General features: G+C 41.8%; 2 protein-coding genes and 1 long non-coding RNA gene across 3 annotated transcripts in view; 2 read left to right on the top strand and 1 right to left on the bottom strand.

Annotated features, from left to right (window-relative positions):
• The window catches only part of C8B (complement C8 beta chain), a 33,685-nt gene extending 20,999 nt beyond the window's left edge, over positions 1 to 12,686 (top strand). The window contains exons 7-12 of the mRNA XM_083509934.1: positions 2,105 to 2,345; positions 5,620 to 5,748; positions 7,092 to 7,255; positions 8,921 to 9,074; positions 10,304 to 10,372; positions 11,606 to 12,686. Coding sequence (XP_083366060.1) covers positions 2,105 to 2,345; positions 5,620 to 5,748; positions 7,092 to 7,255; positions 8,921 to 9,074; positions 10,304 to 10,372; positions 11,606 to 11,751 — 903 coding nt within the window. The 3' untranslated portion in view covers positions 11,752 to 12,686. The remainder of the gene's footprint in view (positions 1 to 2,104; positions 2,346 to 5,619; positions 5,749 to 7,091; positions 7,256 to 8,920; positions 9,075 to 10,303; positions 10,373 to 11,605) is intronic.
• Positions 12,687 to 16,424: 3,738 nt separating this feature from the next.
• On the top strand, positions 16,425 to 20,935 carry LOC310710037. The gene is made up of 2 exons (XR_014527744.1): positions 16,425 to 19,907; positions 19,958 to 20,935. It is a non-coding gene; the product is annotated as an uncharacterized lncRNA (long non-coding RNA).
• C8A (complement C8 alpha chain) overlaps positions 18,997 to 21,643 on the bottom strand; it is a 31,800-nt gene continuing 29,153 nt past the window's right edge. Inside the window, exon 11 of the mRNA XM_083510305.1 lies at positions 18,997 to 21,315. Coding sequence (XP_083366431.1) covers positions 21,164 to 21,315 — 152 coding nt within the window. The 3' untranslated portion in view covers positions 18,997 to 21,163. The remainder of the gene's footprint in view (positions 21,316 to 21,643) is intronic.

Here is a 21,643-nt window from a genome sequence, read left to right as displayed (position 1 = left end):
ATAGGAATTTGACAGGAAGGCTGGGTTCAAAGCCCTAATGCCCCACCGCACACTTCTGCTTAAGAATCTGTTTTTCCAAGGGTACTTTCTGAGATGGCTGCCTTCCTGTCCTTGGAATTTCCAGAGGGATGTCAGCATGTGCATAAAAGGCCATGCTAATGTTAGACTGGTGAAACGAGACAGGTGCTGTCAGTTCAGAATATGGCAACAGAAGCAAAGAAACCAAGCTATTCTACTGCAGGGCAGTCATGACAGTAATATATAATGAAAACTGCTTGCAGGCCTTACATAGTTTAATTATAGACTGAAGCAAGCCGATTCACCTTGGAAGAGTCCACTGAAATGCCTTGTTCAGGAAAGCAGTGTGGGTTGCATGAAATACTCGCAGTTTCATTGCGGGAGGATGATACCGATCCATGTAGAATTTATTTCAAAAGAAGCCACTTGATACTTAAAAAGCAGGACTGGATTTCAGCACTGCAAAATTCTCAAATTCTTCAGCTCATAAAATTATGGGGAGAAGAAACCTTATTATCACTGATATGAAAAAATATTTTTTTAAAAAATGGTTATAAGATTTAGATACTTAGGCAACATAATTTTCAGGGGGGTGTTCCAGCTGGAACTCAGTTCTGGCACCTCTCAGGTGCCATTGCCATTTTAAGAAAATGAGGGAGGCATTCATGGTGAGTTTCAGCACCTCTTTTTTTTTCTAGAAAAATAGCACTGACAATTATTATTATTTTTTATCAAGTGCATTAGGAAATTTGATTCAGTGCCAGAATAATTAGTGTATTTTTAATTCACTAATTAAACTTGAAGATTTATTTTGATGAATGAATCATGTGAATACAGTTAGCTATACATATATCCCCCCTCCCCCCAAGTAAAATATACATCTAGCTGGCACAACTTTCTTGAAGGTTACTCTACTATTACATTTTCTCATATTTTTGGCTTAGACATGAGTCTGGATATCTTTGTCGCAAAGTCCATAGACTACCATACAACCCGGTGTTATTTCTGGCTTCACCCAAGGCAAAATCATTATTCAGTAGGGTTGGTGGGGCAGCACAGAACAGGCTTGTGAACCATGGCAGACTTGGGTACTATGGCACCCTGTGCAAAGCCAATATTTGGCACGCTCCACTGCCTTCCTAAAGGCAGTCACAGAGCCCTCCCACAGCCTTCCCAAAGCTGGAAAAGCACTAACTAGGCTTTAGGAAGGAAAAGGAAGGACTCTAAGAGCCTCATATTTCCTTTCCAAAGCCCATTGCCTCACTTGCTGGGCTTTGAGATGGCGCCCCCTTTTTGCACCATCCTAAATCCACTCCTGCTAGTTACCCAATGCAGAGGGCCATGTATGATTAGGCAGTGGGCCAAAAGCAGCCTGGGGAGCACATATCAGACATTTCTGAATATGAAAGGGGGTAAAAGGGGCTTCTTGGAGACTATGCATAGTGACTGGGGAATGTGCATATTTCTTGGAGAATGTACAAAATGCAGCCAAAATCACAGCTGGAGAATGTACAAAATTCAGTCAATCTATGCACATTCCCCAAAGCCTGTTGAGGAGTATGTATATTGACTAGGAAATGTGTACAGTTCTCTTTTCATGGAAGGATTATGTGCAGATTCTCCAGGAGACCTGATGAATGGGTGCAGTGAATGGGTGCACGCCCCCCCCATCTTTTATGAGAATACCTGTGCTTTCTAGAAACAACTAAAGATGATGCTGTTCCAACCAACTTTTCCAACCTTTGGTATCCATTTTGTATCATTTTAAAACCTATTTTCAGTTGTTTTTGTACCGTTTTAAAATCTATTTGTAGTGGTTTATAAGTCACCTTGAAACAAATGTAAAAGGTAATAAATCAATCAAAGCAGCAGCATCATCACCTGTACATTTATTTCATACTGAGGTTCAGTGTGATATATTTTTCATATTTTATTGTATTTCCAAAATGTATTTAATGCAAGCAGCAACACAGATTGTTGTAAATATATCTATGGATGTATAAATATATATGGGGGCCTGTAATGCAATGGTGGAAGACTTTACAAATATCCTATCTCTCATTTGAATGCATTTGCTTCAATTTAGTCTAGAAAATTTATTCATGCCCGTTCCGAACTGGAAGTTGCCCAATATAAACTGAAGAGTCGGAATTTAATGCTTCACCATGAGTTCTTCCAGAGACTTCTTCGCTTGCCTTTAGAGTACAGCTATGGGGAATATCGAGAACTCTACAGAGACTACGGAACACATTACATTACTGAAGCTACCCTTGGTGGAATTTATGAATATACTTTGATCTTGAACGATGAGCAGCTTCAAAGAGCAGGTATGTGGGCAGAGACGGCTGTAGACAAACCAGATTGTTTTATGCTGACATGGAACAATGTTCTGAACCCAGCATAGGTATTTGACATCACACAAGGTGGCATATTTGAGTAAAGCAATAGTTACCTGATTAATTCATTTTCCTGCAAAGAGATTTGTTTGTTTGATTTAGCTGGATGCTGACTGTCAGGCTCTTTCAATGAGAAAGCAACAAATATTTGTGATTACATGTCTGTATCTTTCTGCTGGTGACTTTGTTTGTTATTATTTGCTCAAAGTTTAAAACCATCTGTCTGATCTGAGCATTTACTATTATTATGTGGGATGCTGCTAATCCCACTATCTTAGACTCCCGAACCCAATGGACCTGGTTATCATTTTGACACAGAACTTTCAAGGCCTAACCATTTGGCTTATAGCTCTGTACATTTACACTGGGGGCCTTGGAAACTTGCATATATATTATTTAATTTTTTAATCTAGAATTTAATTCCTGAGTATGAAACAAGATAAATAAAGGCAATGTAACAAGTCATATTGATATTTAGTCCCTTAAGGAACAAGGAAGGTATTTATCTGACACCATGCCTTCCTGTATACAGTATTCATTTCCCTCACCCCCAAGAGTTGAGATGAAGTAATAAGGTTACAGAACCGGCCACCAAGATTGTCAAATGGCAAAATTGTCATTCATAAGAAGTTGGTGGTGGCTCCAGCTCTCTTTAATGGAATCCTTTCCCAAAGGAGGGGTGGCAGATGCATACAATTGGCCTTTCTGGAAAGTCTAAAAAGCTTCTAATTCTGGCAGTTTTAGCTCCATGTTTTAATACTGACTCCGTTTTTGTTTTGTTTTTACATTTTAGTGTGTGATATTGATATTGCTGCTTTTATTATTTTAGATCAATGCAAACCACTTGAAGGTGTGAGGTGTTTTTTTTAAATAATCCCAGCATTTATTACAAGGAAGTAATAAGTAATAAGTGGAAATTTAGTGTGGGATAATTATTGTTACATAGGTTGGTATCATGCAGAAATATCTGCAATGTTTTGTGTTTCCTTTGTTGCTTCTGTATGATAACTATGGCCTATAAGCATCACAGAAATGATGGTCATTTAAGCTACAATCCAGTACCAGGGAGGAAGCTGCATTTAACTTTGTGGAACATACTTTGTGCACACAGGGGTATATAAGGTTTCACTGTTAAAGTATTTTTTCAATCTCTTGAAAATGGCTTGGAAACACTTTCCAAGAACAATAAAGTGGCTAAATCCATTGATAAAATCTGAAGCTAACCCCCTCTCAATCTTGTAGGTTCTCTAAGGTTTCTAGTTGTGCCACTCCTCTCCATTTCTGTAAGCATACAGATCGTAGGACTCTGAGGAGTGGTAAATAATTTACTGGGATGACTCTCCTATCTGACATTGCTCTTACTGCTTGATGGATGGTGCTTTCACAAGGGCTAGTGTTTGTTGTGTAGAACAAAGAGAGCTTTGGGCTGTTAATCAATAGCTTCAGTCTCTTGTTTACCCATTGGCAACAGGAGCTTGACAAACTGTCTGTAGAAGGTCTTACTGGATTCCTCTCTATGACATGCAGTGACTCGGATCCAGAGAAGTCCATGCACACAAACAAAGCACTTCTGTGCAACCAGCATTTCTCTGGTGGCTGATGCTCTGGAAGTCCCGCAGCATTTTCCAGGGAGTTTTCAGGGGATGTGGGAGCTCAAGAGATGGGAAGCTGTAAAATTCCTGGTCGTGAAGATAAAACCTCATTCAGTGCTTCCAATCTCATGCAATCTGTTTTCTCATTTATTGGATAGCAAGAGGATAGGACAGGAACTACTAGCCCTTAGGCCATATCTGGGCCATGACACATCTAGCCTGTGGCCTCTCCACCTCAGCCCTCACACCCCTGTATAGAAATCAGACTTCCAGGGGAAGCACCCATTGGAGCCTATGAGAGCTTCTCTCACCCCCCAATCTAAGCATGATTGCTTTGTGAAGGGTGCTATTTTCTTTGGAAACATAGCTGTGGAGGGAGAGAATAGAATAGAAGATATTACACTACTACTGTTAGTGAAGAATTTATCCTTCATTGTGTGTATGTTTAGATGATAGATAGATATTGATGATATTGATATTGATATTGATATATAGATAGTAGCCCAAGTCTTTCTCTAAGGGCCAAGGTAGATGTGATATTTATTGCATACTTTGGCATTGTGCAGCTGTTTTTGTTTGTTTGTTTAACAAATAGTTGGGGAGCTTTAACTCATCATTGTTCAGCTCATGCATAAGCCCCTATTTGCAAGGGGGAGAAAGCTCCCGTTGGTGCTAATGACAGCTTTCCTCCCACTGGAAATAGCAGGAACAGAGGATTGATTCCATCAAGACCATAGGAGGGCAAAGGGTTAAACTCCCCCATTCCAAGTAGACAGGTAGGCACCTGTTTTTATATGGCCTTCTGGGGTGTTCTCTAGCTGTTTTCTGCTTAAAGGTAAAGGGACCCCTGACCATTAGGTCCAGTCGTGGCCGACTCTGGGGTTGCAGTGCTCACCTCGCTTTACTGGCCAAGGGAGCCGGTGTACAGCTTCCGGGTCATGTGGCCAGCATGACTAAGCTGCTTCTGGTGAACCAGAGCAGCACACGGAAACACCATTTACCTTCCCGCCGGAGTGGTACCTATTTATCTACTTGCACTCTGACGTGCTTTCGAACTGCTAGGCTGGCAGGAGCAGGGACTGAGCAACGGGAGCTCACCCCATCACAGGGATTCGAACCGCCAACCTTCTGATCGGGAAGCCCTAGGCTCTGTGGTTTAAACCCACAGCACCACCCGCGTCCCACTGTTTTCTGCTTACGCAGTGCCAATTGGGAGGAGCCTTGGCTTAGTGGTGGAAAACATCTGCTTTGCATACAGAAGGTCTCAGGTTCAATCCCCAGCATCTCCAGGTAGGGCTGGGATTGTTACCTACCTGAAATGCTGGAGAGTCATTATAGACAAAGCAGAGGTATGTAGAACAAAGGTCTCGCTCAATATGAGGCAGCTTATTTGGTTCCTATGATCCCATTTTCTCTCTCTGTTGCAATTCCCAGCAACGTGGATCCAGAGGGTCAGGAGACACTCCGAGTAGCTGGGGTTGGGTGCATTCTTCCTGATAGTGGAAGTGAAGTGTCATACACTCACACGGATTTCGGATCCAAACCTGTTTCTTTTAATAAATATTGTGCGCTCTCTCTCTCTCTCTCTCTCTCTCTCTCTCTCTCTCTCTCAGGCTACTCTTTAAATGATGTCCAGTCTTGTACAAATCACGGAGTCAAAGTTGGTGGAAATATTGAAGGTGTTTATGTATCGGCTGGAATATCAATTGCAGGTTGTGATGCCATTTTAAACGAAATTGGAAGTAAGTGAACCATGATCAAGGAATGTGAACAATCCACACACTAATTTAGAAATTTCATTCATGAACAAAATACTTGTTTCAAAAAGAAAACAATTTTGTTAAAAGGTGACTGCAATTGTTGATAAAACGTGAGTTTTAAGGGAGACAGTTTTGTAAAAAGCGTATTTTATTTTGAAATGTACCAGTCCATTGAAAAACAATGGGCTGCTATAATGTTTCAGTGGTTGTTACAAACATAGGAAACAGAAAATAGCAGCCCTTTTGTATATATCCTTCAAAACATACTAAAATAATAACACAAACGAAGAAAGAGAAAAGGAAGGCATAAAAAGGACCATCAGCAGTTTACCAAAGACACACTAAATAAATCAATTTAAAGTAAGGCATGACTGATCTTTGATAGTTTTATAAAATAGTAATTATGAATAGGGCTTAAAGCGGACTTCCCCACCCTGTTGCCCTTCAGATGTTTTAGACTACAACTTGAATAGCCATGCTGGCTGGGGCAGACTAGTGTTGTGATCCAAAATGTCTTGAAGACAAAATCTCTTGAGGACACCAGAAAGCTAATCTAGAGAATCACAAAGATACAATTTAAAAAATAATTAAAAATGATTGCATAAAACAGTGAATAATTCCTTACTCACTTGAGCTCATTGCTTATATTGCCTCTGTTTAACAATATTAAATTTAAGGTGATACAAGTGGACATTGCAGTGTCCCAAGCTGCTAAGTGGTGTGTTCCTCTTCACATTTCTGGACAACCTGGTGCAGGAATCTTGTGCTATTAAGGTCAGGGTTGGGGAAGTTTCAAGAGTGGAGAAGTCTTGATGGGCACTTTAAAAAAAAAGTTACCTCGCCTTATCCTGCTGTGCTATACTACTAAGACTTGATCAGGTGTGGATAACCTTTGGCCCTCTAGATGTTGCTAAACTATAATTCTGTCAGCCCCAGAAGGCATGCCCAATTGCCAGGGATTCTGGGAGTTGTAGTTCAGCAACATCTGGAGCACCAAAGGTTCCAGATACCTGCACTAGAGGTTTGAAAGGTTCAACCCTGAACATTCTGAAGCTTTATCATCAGGGGATTTTATTGCCAGGGAGTGTCTTTATAGATTCTGGAAAGCTTCAAAGGAAAAGAGCATTCCTTTTCCTTTCCTATCCTTCTGAAACATCCTGGGTTCATTATTAGAAGGAAGGATGGCATTCCGTCTGCAGCCTTGTATGCAGGAGGTCTTTCCACTTGTCCTAATCATTGCTTGATGTTACAGTTATCAGATGATAAATATTCATGTACGAATGCACATGTAATCTGAACTGATGTGTTTAATTGTGCCTCTACAGATAACACAGCGGAAAGGAAAATGGTGGATGACTTTGTCGCCCTTGTTCGTGGAGGTGCAAGCGAATATATAACAACACTTGCTTACAAAGACCTGCCCACTGCAGAACTGATGCAAGAGTGGGGAGATGCTGTTCAGTACAACCCTGAAATCATCCGGATGAAGGTGATGTAAAGCAATCACAATGCTATATTGACACACTGAAATGTGGTTGGCGATACAAGGCTTGTACAAATTTGCTAAAATTTAAGTATGTGAATTTCAAATTTTCACATTGGATTTGAAACTGTGATGTAATCAAGATGGAAAAATAAATTTGATTATATAATTGAAAGAGAAAAGACATGATCAATTAAATTTCACATTAGTTTCTATCCAGAGAAATGATTGGAAGCGGTCAGTAGAAGATTACTTTACAGTGCCCTGACTTCCCCAAGGAGCTCCCATGTCTCTCCTAAGGGTTGGGTGCTCTCATGGAAGGTGTCCTCGTCCATTTTTTTAAAAAGCATTTTCCACCCAATTCAGGAGTAGAGATTGGAGGATCTGTCAATTTTGGTTCCCTCTTTCGCATTTCCCTGATCATAAATTCAGTTCTCCACATTTTGCAGCAATGTGCAATTATCCTCATGAAAATTCATTAGCATTCTTATGCAAATTTCTCTTAACACAACTTTATATGCAGCTTTAACGTTTTTGCAAGCAATTTCCCAAATATATTTTTGTATGTTATTTCCCTCCCCCCAATGTCTTCATTTTTATGCACACTTACCCCATATATATGCATTTATACAAACATTGGGGGTTTTTTGTTTTTTTTTGGAGAACTGCATTGCAAAAATTGGATGTGCGAATTCTGAAGGATGGCTACACTTTTGTTTTGGAAAGTGAAAATTTCATCGCTTCAGCTTGAAATGAAAACTGAGTTGAATTTCTGTTCCATCCCTATTCCAGAGTGTTTACTCTGGAGGAGGAAGGGATACAAAAATCACCTTCTACTGGTCTCCTCCCATTGGCACATTTTTGGATTGAAACCTAAGGGTGGGCAAGCTGTAGTCCTTGGGTTGCATGTAGCCCTGAGCCTCATTTCAAAAGACCCTTGTAGGTTAACAGTTCAGATCTCTGGTGATAGCAATCTCTCCTCCACTTGCTGGGGAGAAAGGAGAGTTCAGAAAGAGAGTGAAAGCTGGTAACAGATAAAGAGAGAGGAACTAGGGCTCTGCCCACTGGCTGGTTTGTACCTTACCCACAAGCAGGTTGCCCCCCCCAATAGATTACCATCACAGGAGCATGGACCTTGACCCAAAAAGGTCCCCCAACTCTAGTTTAACAATAGCTATTAAAATCTGATTGCGAGGGGTGGATATAATGGATATAGTGTTCAATTATTAACTCTGAAGACAGTGACTGTGGAGGGAAGCTGAGCTTGACTCTTTTTCAAAGGTGCCACTGATGCCCACCCACCACTTGGTTTGGGGGGAGAGTAGTGATGGGTGGCACATCTGGCTCAGACCAATGAGGGGCTGTTCTGAGCCCTGGGGTCAGTGCCAGACCTGAGCAAACACTGGTGCTGGGTCTGAGGCCCACAGCCAGCATGGTCAGTGCTGATGGAAGTTATAATCTAAAACTTAAACTTATGTAACTTCAGTGGCCTGAAGTGCCTTTAACCAGCTGTGACAGATGCGACAACCATGGCTGTTTCTGGACAAGGAAAGCATGACCACAGTGGTTCAGGCATTGGTGACTTCAAGACTGGATGACTGCAATACACTCTAAAAACATTTTTAATTTAAAGTATATTACCACTTCTCCCCCCCTCCCCTCTCAATGTAGGTGGAGCCACTGTATGAATTAGCAACTGCCACCACCTTTGCAAATGCAAATACTCTGAAACAAAACTTGAGGCGTGCCCTGGAAGAGTTCCAACAGGAAACGAGTAGCTGTCACTGCAGTCAGTGCCAGGGCAATGGAAATGCTTTTTTGAAAGGTAAGATCTGGCCTCTCCCCTTTCATGCCCGACATCACTGATCAAGAGAGAGTGTGCTTTTGCCCCAGCTGTCTTCGTTTCCCCATTAAATATCATGAAGGGAATATAATAAGAAGAGATATTCATTTAAATGTCACTATTGTTTCGTGGGCAGTGCAGCGAGATATCGGACTGTGCCGCTTTGGCAAGTGGAATGTAATCTTAATCATTTACATTTAGGAAGGCTTTTCCAACTCAATTATGCATAAAACACAAAGTTGCAATCTGCTTGAAATCTCTTTCGGAAATAGCTTTGCTAAGCTTAGCAAGCTGACTAGCTCTCTGGCCATTAATTAGTGTTTCTCCCAGCTCTTGGAAGATGAAATGCCATCTGCAACTGCTAAAGACTGTTATCATTATCATCACCAGAGATTCTGCATTGAGTGCTTCCCCCACCCTGCTCATGTTTTGGGCTGCTCTTTCTTTGAAGATGACACTGGCTTCACTGCACAGGGGAAAGTAATTTTTGAATTGTAATAAAATGAGTCACTCGGACATATGAAGCTGTCTTCATACTTTGTTAGGGTATCAGTACATCAAGAATGATCGGCGCTGTGAGCAGCTACCCAATAAGTCCAAGTGCAAAGACAGGGAGAGAGCGAACTGTCTGATATCAAGACACACCATTTGTTCAGCTAGCTCAGTAGGGCCAGCTCTGATTAGCAGTTGCTCTCCAGGGTCTATGGGGACTTGCACATCACCTGCTGGCAAAACACGAGGCTCGCCAAGATCCTTGTAGGCAGCTGTACATTGGTGGTGGGTTGCATTTGGCTTGGTGCATCTCAAGTTCTGCGAGATCAGCAACCTTTTGGGACCCAGCCCCACCTTTAACTGAAGCAAGAAACTAGGGACCCCTTTCTTTCTTTACTGTCAGATCAGGCTTCAGTCTAGTAGTGGCTCCTGAACAACCAGTTGAAGGCTAGTGTTCATGATAAGCATAGTTTCAACACTACTGAGATAAGGGCGAGGAGCACTCCCATTTACAACCCTCTTGCAGAAGTACAAGGTCAGCTTTTCCTGTGTTGTTACTGCCACCTCTTTAGAAAGGATTGGGAAAGAGCCAACACTGTGCTGATTGCTTCCTACCCTTTCTGCACTACATTTTTTTTTCACCTGCTTCTTGAGGCTTTGTGTGTATATATAAAATGGGTTCAGAAGAATGGGTTGACTCTACCTACTGTGTTTTTCAGGGACTCACTGTGAGTGTATATGCCCCCTGGGACATCGGGGTCTTGCCTGTGAAAACACACTAAGGACAGGTAAGAGATTAAAAGGATTTTTTTTATATAAAGAAAAAGAACAAACTATTGGGTGAAAATGACTACAGAATGATGTATTTGTTTTTAGTTAGAAGTATTTACATACGGCTTTATATTTAAACTGTCCAAAGCCATTTGGAGGCTACCTATCCTTTTCTTACTCATTTAGGAAGGTTTGCCAAAGTAAAATATGATTCTATAATATGCATATTTTGTGGGTGGAGAGGGGGTGTGTCTCTCAGTTCTAATCTCTATTCTGAAAGCATTGACATGCACTATCCCAGATGCCTTCCAGATGTTTTGGACTACAACTCCCATCTGCCCCAGTTAGGATAGCCAATGGTCAAGGATAGTGGGATCTGTAGTCTGCAACCACCTGGTTGCTTTTCCTGTGCTGTACAAATCCTGAGATTGCCTAGAACTGTGTATTCCCTTGCTTGTTACTGGCCCTCTTGCTTTCTCCCTCCCAGCTCAGGGTGACTTCCTACCATAGAAAGGAGACCTTTCAAGATAAAGATCTAGCCAGCTAACTGCCAGTCTGTGCTGTTAAAGGCATCCCTCTGCAATGGTTGTCAGGTCCCCACCTGAAAAGAGATCTTTGGAAGTGTGGATTGAGTCAGTTCACAGACAGCTTGACCAGTGCCTTCGAGAACTCTTTGGCACCCCAGTGCTCAGGGCTGGGCAGCCTCCTTCTTGAGCAAAGACACCTTTGAAAAAATGTATCTGCTGCAGACTGGAAGATCTGCACTTTCAGAGCTCCCCCCCTGCTAATGCACGCATCTGTACCTCACATGTAAACCACCTGTACCTCTTGCCTGACTATAAATATTTACGTGGCCATTTTAAGGTGTTGGGTGGGTTAAGTTATCATGAGGCTATTTCTTAACCTCCATGTTCATGCTATGAATTGATCTAGAGAAGGCACCTTAATGAAGTAAGTTCTCAAGCTACTGCACCCTAAATAATGTTCCAGATTTTTAAACGAATCAGTAGCATGGTGTGTGATAAAGAAATGTCTTTTAGATTCAGGTGTAGTTATCAATTTCAAATCCGTCTTGCTCACAGCTAAATGTATCACTTTGATGCATGGTCACTCTCACTGTATCCAAGATGTTTGCTAGGGCAGAACCTAAATAAGGAGAGCTAGCAGAAGAGAGGAAGAGTGACACCAGGCCAGCACCAAATCTGTAATACTTTTACAGTAACCCTGATTTTAATCTTTCATTATTCCAGATATTGCTATAGATGGGAACTGGAGCTGTTGGTCTAGCTGGTCTGCAGCTTCTGGAGGACAACGGACAAGAAGGCGAGAATGTAACAACCCAGCAGTGCAAAATGGTGGCAAGCCATGCATGGGGCCAAGCACTGAAACTGCTTAGTGAAATATTTGAGAAGTTACTTGGAAGAGCAATAGAAGGGCCCTAAAAACGTTTTCTATTTTCCTCTAGTATTAATTCTAGTTTTTTACATCGTTATTATTGTTATTTAGGTAGACACTTTAAATGGCTGTGGTCTAATATAGAAACTCCCTTCAGGCATGGAGACTCTGACAAAAGTATTGATATATGTTTTCCTATGCAGTTCAATGGATAGAGGGAATCACATTGCATGAGCAGTGTTGATGGTCCCCTTGTGCAGGACTTTTCTGTACTCTTCTGAATGAATACATATGACCTTTTGAACCAGAATATAAATCATATGGAAAATATAATTAATAGATACATGTTCAGAACATGCAGTAAATATATATTTTCAATATCTGCCACTGTGTTTTTTTCAATTTCCATATATACAAAAAGTCATCTGTTACTCTGACATCAAGAAATTCACACCTTTTTCTTTATTTGGCTGAACTTCAATCGACTATTTCCCATGAATGCCTAAAAATACACTTTTTTCTAATAGTCACTGGAGGGTGCTTCATCCTGCTGAGATAAATGAAAGCTTTAAATCTCAATCACAGCAGCCTCGTCAAATGTGAAACTTGAATCCAATGTGGTGGCGATAGACTCAGTTTCCCATTTATTGCATTGAACGTAAATTGTTTAACCAATTAGATATTGCCTTAAAGGGAGAAAAGTGAATTGTGAAGTGCTCTCAAATACCCCTGTGACACCCAATAATTTCAAAACTGTGTTATAATGATATGCTTATTCATTGGATGATTTTCCCCTGCAGATTACCCTCTATAAGAAAGACCTTCGCAAGCAACCTGGAACTGAATGTAAAAATGAAATGAAATAAATTAAAATTCATAAAGCTTATGGGCAAAAACACTTGATCCACACAAATAAAGATTAACCATTATGCTGTACGCTGAGAGTCAGCATGTTGCATTAGGAGTGATGTAAAACAGACTAGGTCACCTGCTATGTGCTTTTAATTGTTGGGCAGAAGCAGTGTTGGTACAGGTGATCTTGCAGGTATCAGTACCACTCACTAAGAGGGGGAGTCCATGACTGCATGGCCCACTGTGGGAGCACTGGGTTGCCTCCACCGATCCATCCACTCTGCCCTGACCACACCACTACTTCGCCCTGCCTTGTAAGCAAGTGGCCGTTGCTGGAAGGCTATTGCTATGGCTTTGCCACTGGTGAGCTGCTCCTGCTCTTCCATAGCTATTTCCAGGCTCTGGGAAGCCCATTGAGCTCCCCGGTCTCCAATGACCTTCTGCTGGCAGGCCTTTGGCCTCATAAGCTGGCTCATTATGGCCACAGTAAATATGCTGGTTTTTATGCCCTTTGATTGCTGTTTTGTACTTTGCATTTTATTGCTGTTGGAAACCCAGTTGGGTGAAAAGGTGAAGTCCAAATCTGAAAACTAAAAGAGCAAATTCTGAGGTGCACCCACAGCCAAAGAAAACTGATTAAGTGCCAGCCATGGTCATATCTGAAGCAAGGCGTCACAATAGACCCTTTTCATGTGAGTGGTGTACAGAGAAAGAAGCAGAAAAATGATGTCCCTGGAATTTCCAGTGCTGAATTACGATTTGGAGTGTTTTTACACGAGCTCCACCACCACCTTGGCCCGGTTTCAGAACTGCTCGTCATTTTTCGAGTGAGTAAAGAATGGAAGTTGACTGAGCTGTTTTCTGGACAAGAGTAAATTCTTTTATGTAAATTTCACCATCGTTCCTGAGCATAAATATGAAGCAAAGCTGGCAAGAGGCTGGAAGCTCATTCTGCATCTATCAATTGCATCTGCTGTTTCAAACACACACCACATCATAATGCTGAATGGCTCACTGAGCTAAAATAAATCAGGACTCATGACAGCGTGGCAGCATTGGGGAGCTGGGGGGGGGGCTCAGAGACTTTGCAAAAAATAATAATCAGTGAGGTGTTCATCTCATTATGAAAATGAAGGGATTGGGAATAATCAAAATATTTTCTTGGGCTTTTTCCCTAAGACCATGATATTCAGCCAATTAATTCTTTAAACAGAGGCTCAATTAATCAGGAAACAGATTTTATTTTACTATTTATTTATTTATTTATTTATTTATTTATTTAATATCCTGCCATTCTTCCCAAAGGAGCCTAGGGCAGTAAGGACTTATAAATGTATAGTGCAAGTACTTTTAAAAAGGGTGAAACTCCGCATTTATTCATTTTTTCTCCTTTGCAATTACTCTGAGCATGAGTCACCAGCGTATATTTGCTCTGGATTAGAGTGCACATTCTCTGAGCAAAGGCTTTCAGTATTACAACAAACGATCCTGGCTACCATGCAGTATATGAATGACGACAGAAGTCGTTCTTGATGGGGATTAAAGCAGACAAGGGTTTTTCAGGGGGGCTCTAGATAACTCACCAGGCCCAAGGGGGGGGAATCAAAATATACACCACACACTTGAATCCAATGCTGGAAATGCCTCTTTGCACATGCACAAGGGTGGGGAAATGTGTCCCTCCAGATGCTGCTGGACTCCAGTTTCCATAACACCCAGCCAGCATGGTCAGGCATTACACGAGATACAGCCCAACATCTGGAGCACCAAAGGTTCCCTGTTTTTGCATAAACACACAATTTCCTCTCAGTAGAGGTTGGCAGGGTGACATTGCTTACCTGGCTTCCCGATGTGGAGCTCACCGCCAGCAGCTAGGAGGAGTGAGGCAGTGGGGAAGTCAGCACAGTGCAAATGCAATGGCAGGAGTGTTGGATTGGCTCTGCTGCTGCACTTGCACCTTCCTGACCTTCTTCCTGCCTCAGCTCTCCTCTTCTTTGTGGTTACCAGCAGCTACCTATTCATTGGGAAGTGACTAACCTCACTTACTCCTGAAGGAATTCCTTCAGCTATGTGTAGTGTTGAGCAGTACTGCTTCCTCTTCCATTCACTCACAACCCCACAACCTCTGGCCTGATTTGTCAAAATTTAAATTATGCTTAACATGCAAATATGTGGGTATGTAGTACTTCTTCAAAGAATGTCTGTTAAGAAGGTAATCTCTGAAGACATTATTATGCCCAAGTATTTTTCTCATGTGCAAGGCAAACCTCTGGAGATCAGCAGCCAATTTTTCCAGTGAATATTCTTCTCATTTTTGCTTTGTTTCGCTTGCGGTAAAAAGTAAATACTAACCTATATGGCAGCTTTCCAGAACCTGATGCTCTTCGTATGCTGTTAGACTACAATTCCTATGAGACCCAGCAGGGGCAGACTTTGGTAATCTTTGGTAAATATAGCTTCTGAAGTGAGCCCCAAAATTGGCACCCCCCAATGGATCTTCTTAATTATAGATCTTCTCGATTTTGCACCCCCTCAGCTTGGTTCCCTATGCGTGAGAACTGCCTGCAACACCCTAAATCTGAACCTGAGACCCAGCCAGCTTGGTCAGGTATGATGAGCATTGTAGTGTGGGAGCCACATCTTGAGATTGGTGAGGGCTGATTTCAGAGAACTAGAAAGTCACATAGAGGGAGAGCACTGTCATACAGACAGAAGACACCTTTCTCTGCCTCTACCATTTTCAGCAGTTCTCTTATCTAGCTATCTTGACTCTGCACCTTGAAAACCTAAGGTACACAGCCTCCAGTCATTTACTATACACTGCTTCTTCTTTTTGTTAATAAGCCTGTTTGTTCACATCTACATCTGTGTCCCATACCTTTTAACCCAAGTGCCACCATCACATGAGTCGGACACAGAGAAATAAGGTTTCCCAGAAATATGGGAATGCAAAATACGTAGGATAACAGCTGCCTCGAATGTGTGTCAGTATGTATATGGGGATAGAATTCCTTCGTTACAAGTGGATGGCAACTGTAGTATTATTATTTTTTAAAGAAAATCTCCTATTATGAGCTTTTAATTTAGGCCAGAAAATGGCTGCGCCTTATCTCATCTGGTATGGCTCACATGCTGGGCCCTTCAGCACAGCTTATATTAGTTTCTTTGACTAGCACTGTAAATGTGTAATTGCTCATAATCTTTTACAGGCCTGGCAGGCAGGTTCTCTTTTCTCTCTCTTTCTCTCCCTCTCTCTCTCTCCGCACTTCAGCTTCATTGCACAAAACTCCTGTTTTTCATTGTTAAGGATTTGTGAGCTTCGGATAAAATGTGTGTGTGTGGCAGGGGGGATGCCTTGGGCTTGAGGAGATTTCTCTTTGACATTTGAAGAGAGCCTCAAAAGGGGCATTTTTGCTGCCATTTGTTAGGTGGCTCGCGGTGTATAGCCTTCCTGTACATTTCCTTGTCTTTTTGCCAGGGCTCAGACATATTAAACTCTTCAGGAAGGAGATAGGAAATAGGGGCTGAATTCTACTGACTGAATTAAACATTCCACCCAGAGTGATCTCTGGTTGTCTTGCAGAACATGTTGCCAGCATACACCTTCTCCATTTTCAATTACTGCTAATTATTTCCTTTAAGACTCTTTTACTTCTAGTGTCCTTTTAAATACCATCCAATTTGTATACTGGAAGGGTGGGTCCCTGGTGAATCAGTCTGTTTTCAGTCTATGTCACATTTGCACATGTACATACTGTCCTATTTCTCTGTTAATTAGCATTTAAAAATATATATACATATAGACAAAAATGTGCATTTCATATCTACTAAAATATGTATCTTTAAATAGATTTTCATCCACAGTTAAACAGATTTTTCTCTCAAAATACGCATTTCTCCAAATACATTTACTTTGAATATACCTTTTTGAATGCATTTTGGCTTTTTGTGTGTGCTGAGAACTGTATCAGAAGTTCAGAAAGAGTGAAAGCTGGTTGACAGCCATGATGGTTACATACTACCTGTTGGGGATATCCACGTAGCTGCACCTTAAAGTCCTAAATAGTTTGCTACTATAGAATATTAGGCTTCGGCAATACAGTTCCAGATGTTGATATATACACAGGGGAGTCCTGTATACACATGCTGTACATACAGGGGATTCTTGTCATCTGGGCAGCCCAGGACCTCCAAACACACTGCCCAGGCCTGCACTCTGGAGAGGTCACTTTGCTGCTTCTAATGCAGCATAAACAACATGGGAGGCAGTAGTTAGCAGTTAGCAGTCTCTGCAGCCACAGCAGGCACTGTGATTCTCCAGCAATTTTACTGCATTCCTGGAGACACATTCCATTGTCTCTCGAGACAGATGGATACCAATACCAACAAAAACAAGAACAACAACAAGCCTGCTTGCCTGCTTATTTTTAAACATGATGCTTGCCAGATTGGTGCAGTAGTACCCAAAGTGTTGGCCTTGTAAGTGTGGGAATGATTCAGCCACAAATTATCAAGCGGTCCTAATAAAATCATTCTCTCTCAGCCTAGCCTACTTAATGGGCTGTTGTGGAAGTAAAATGAAACCACAGTCCTTTGGAACAAATTACAAAGTCTTCCAGATTTTGGGGTGGGGGATGTGATGAGAAGGGGTTGCATTTTTTATTTTTCAGAGGCTGAAATGTTTCTATAACTACAAGCTTGAAGAACACACAGAGGCTGGGTACAATTTCGTTTGGTGTCTGAGTTTCGCTCATTTAATTCTTTACGGACCTCACAGAAGCGTGATGAAGCCACCAGGCCCAAACAAGAGACGAGACTATATTTCCCAGTTATCAGCATCATGTGTAGCTTGTGGACATCTCCCTTCTCTGGCTGGGCAGTGCATTCTGGACATTAGCATACAGCAGGTAGCTACGCTGGGTCTCAAATGTAATGGAAGTATAAGCAACGCTGGGAACCACTGTTTGGAGCCTGGTGTGAGATCAGAACCTTAAAGGATTACTGGAGCTAATATATGTGGTTCAGATCTCTGTGAAAAATAGAGATTTTTTCCCCTTTATAAAAATGGCAAAATACTGCACCATCTGTACAAAACCATGAATTATTATCAATTTGAAAGCGTTATACAGCTGGTTTCTCTCTTTCTACAGAAAAATCAAATCTTGGTGTTTAGAACAGCATGGCATAGCCCTTCGAACAAAAGCAAATTGCTTTCGTTTTGACAAGAGCTAAAAAAAATTCCACACACAACGTTAAAAAAGAAGAAGACTTTTTTCCTATCTAGAAAGGTCACATGAAGCATTGGTCTAATCCTCCAGGGTGTAAAGCAGTCAAGTTAGTGAAGCTACGATAAATTCTAAATGCTCATCGATATACTGTTGGAAAACATGCATCTCAAGACCACGGCTGTTATTAAAAGGCATTTTGTTAAGTAGTGGCTCTATCCCAGTGTTCTCTCATTGTCCTGTCCATTTTGCTTCATCAAGCATGGAAAGTGCTGGGTGTACCTCCACATGCCAAAATTGCCACTGCCCCAACCCTGACCAAATAAGCAGCAGCAGCCCCAGTGTCAGGAGAGGATCTATGTCCCACCACTCTAGTCTCTTCCGGTGTGAGATAACCATTCTGAGTGCAGCTCTGTGTGAAGAATGTGCTCATTTTGTCCTTTTGCTCAGTTAGTTCCTCTTAAGTTATCCCAACTCGAGTCAAATGTCAGGGCCAAATAACAACCACTGGATACAGAAACATGCCAGAAAGACCTCAAATCCATTCCTTTTCAGGAGGAGCCAATATCTAGCCTTAGTGGGGACAGTGTGTCAAGCTCTTCTTCTCCTACTTTATAGGCTTCACAGAGGCATTTGGTTGGACACTGTGAGCATAGGATGAAAGGGCCTATTGTCTGATTCAGGACCGCTCTTTTCATGTAGTTAGATGGAGTCAGTCTAGGCCCTAAACTACCTACAGCAGCTGTAATGTGTAGCTCCATGGATCACGACATGGAGCACTGTTCACAATTCCAAAGATTCCCAGTTCAAACCCAGCACCTCCTGGCAGCCACACGCCTGCATCTAGCACATCAAAGTCAGAGGATATAGGTTTCTTTTCCCAGTTTTTGCACTCTCCCATTGGTCACAAGGATTGTTCTCATGGCTATTCTAGCCTATGGCAGCTGTTGTGTTCACCAGTCCATGCCCTCTAGTCCTTCCAGCTAAGCCGACTGAGAGACACAATCAACTCTTTTGGGCAGAGAAGCAAATGGAGAGGGGCTATCTGGAAACCTGGTTTTAAGCATGATGTTGCTTGATTTTCTCCTCCTCTATTATTGACAGCCAGTCCACCATCATGATTCTTTAATCCCTTTGCAAAATGCACAGCACAATCAAATGCAGCATGGTTGATATTCACTGTGTGCATTGGTTTGTTTGTGCCTGTTTTTATTGTTTTTTGCAATCATTCATTCAAAGCATATTGCTGTGGACTCCCAACTACAGTCTTTGGAATCAGTTCAATCCTGTGCATATTCCTGTACTGAGATTTATGTCTTGTTTTCCAAAAGGGCTCCTAAATCAACTGGACTGTTAACATCTCCAGCTCTGGAACCCTTGGAGATAAAATGCTGGTGTTCTAATAGATGATTCATGGCCAGTCTTAAAGGGAAAATAGCCTCATTTGTGCAGCAATGTCCTCTGTGGACAGGCTGCATGTGGCTATGATTCTTTTATTCATCATCACGTTACATTAAAATATAGCAGCCTCGATTTTAGAATCTTTGAAGTTGGCAGTGTATCTGCTTGGAACAAAAGTAAAGCATTATCCAGGTTTTCTTGTCCACTATTCACCCCTGTTTTGATATCCAGTCCATTCTATGTGAATCAGGAATGTGGCATTTTTCAAGCAAATAAACAGTTAATGCCATTAGCAAATGTATCAATTGAACGAATTAGATGAATGGTGTGTATGAGCCCTTCTTTCCTTTCTGTATAGCTCTCTGTGATGCATGTATAGGATGGAGGGTACCTGTGGAGCATTTTCCCTCTGCCCACTTGTAAGCATGCGCTGCACTATATGTTATGTAGTTCTGACATAAGTGACATCTGGTTGTGGGGGGGGGGTTAATGCTTTTATTATCTTTACTTTGTAACAATTCAGATTGATCCACTTTCTTCAAATAAATGCATATCTGCTGCCAACATTTCAGAACCAGATCGGAAGAATTTACAGAATGTGTTTTGATATGACTGCCAAAAGAGTTGCACTGAATTCTGGGTCAAATGCTTGGGTTGTGTGATTCCATGGGCTCCAAAAGTATTGTGTGTGTGTGTGTGTGTGTGTGTGTGTGTGTGAGAGAGAGAGAGAGAGAGAGAGAGAGAGAGAGAGAGAGAGAGAGAGAGAGAGATTTAAAAAGGACGCTAAGGTTTCCTTTGGGATTGAAGACCTAGGGGACTAATTGTCTGGAAGGGCTATCCAAGTGGAATCAATTGTACTTAGAAGAAGCACAGTATATAAGGGTGCAATATTCTTTGCACAATCTAAGTACCATGTAAGGATGAGGATTGCTTTGTTTCAGAAATTTGTTCACTTGATGGTGGTGAATGGAAGAGGCAATGTATATGGTCTGCTCAGTGACTGCGATTCTCACCCCACCAATGTATCTCTACACGAGTCTGAGAAGGAAATGTCACATCAAAATGTCCTAACAGGACTCAGGCTTTCAATAGACAGTCTTTGAAGACTGTGAGGACCCAATCATCACATGACCATACCTAGCACTATTTTCTCCCATCCAGGGTAACATTTTTGTTACTATGGAAGTAAAATGGCAGTGTTAAACTACATGCATGAGCTCCTGATTTAGCACACTATTGCAAAACTAACACAAAATGGCATTTTGTGGAGGCTAAATAAGAAAAACAGGGCTTTGTTAGACTGCTGAAATGGCCCAGTCATAGCAACAAGGGGGGGGGGGCATAAAAAGTGGTTATAGGAATCAACCGTGAGATTTACAGACACAATAAACTCTGGTTGTATCCACTTGGCCTTGTAGTGAAGTGGTTGTGTAACACCTTGTTCCTCCATGCACAGTTTCCAACTGACTCCACACTTGCCACATCATCGAAATGTGGAAGTGATTTAGTTGTAAGCAGGTCTCATGGTGGAGGAAATTGCACAACCATAACCCTGAGGCAGCTCATCTACACTCAGTGCTGCTCCGCAAACTGAAGGTGCACGTGGAAGGTGAGCCTATGGACAGCCCTGTTGTAACTGTCAATCTGTGATATTGCAGGCCAGTAATACTCACTGCAGTCCCTTTCCTTTCATATTTTGTTTTAGGGGGAAAATACTATATTCCTTTTCATTGCAGCCTTATACATGACAACTAGAATAGCTGCCATAGTAGTTAGCCCCTAAGCACTGAGCCCCCTCCCCAATCCCCTCCCCTTTATTCATTCTGCTGGTCACCTTTATCACAGATATTAATGGCCCAATGCATTTGACTCAGCACTCATACCATAATTTTCTTGTTTGGCAACCCAACTCATTAACCCACTCATGACAAGATGTTAGCATCCCTGTATTTCTACACTCTTCCCTGCGCACATGGCTCCACCATTTTGTGGAACTGGGTTGATACACTGTCTTGTCCGCCTTCTAGATCCAGCTTGGCAGGGAGTCCATGGTGTCCAGCAGCTCCAACCACCATCCGTTGGACGACCTGTAGCACAATACATTATACGTACAAACTTAAAGACAAGAAATGGAACCTTGCAAAGGCACCTTGAGCAAGACTTGCCAGGAGGACTGGCCTGACCCTATGCAGACTTAGGTGCTCCAAAACCTGCTGAAATAAATCAGCTTAGGCACACCCACATCTGCCCCAGGGATGAGGCTGCAAGACTTTAACATTAATATTCAGTTGGTGCCATACTTTGGCTCAGGTCCTGCCGCCTCTGGTATGATTTATGACTCTGGAACATTTGTTACCTCTAAAACCTTCTTTGCTTAACCTGGCTTACTTATAATAATCACTTGAGCTGTTAATT

This window comes from Podarcis liolepis (genome assembly GCF_965112155.1).
Source record: "Podarcis liolepis genome assembly, chromosome: 6".
NCBI classification, from domain to species: Eukaryota; Metazoa; Chordata; class Lepidosauria; order Squamata; family Lacertidae; genus Podarcis; species Podarcis liolepis.
Note: the sequence above shows the minus strand (reverse complement) of the source record. Positions and strands in the feature narration are given on the sequence as shown.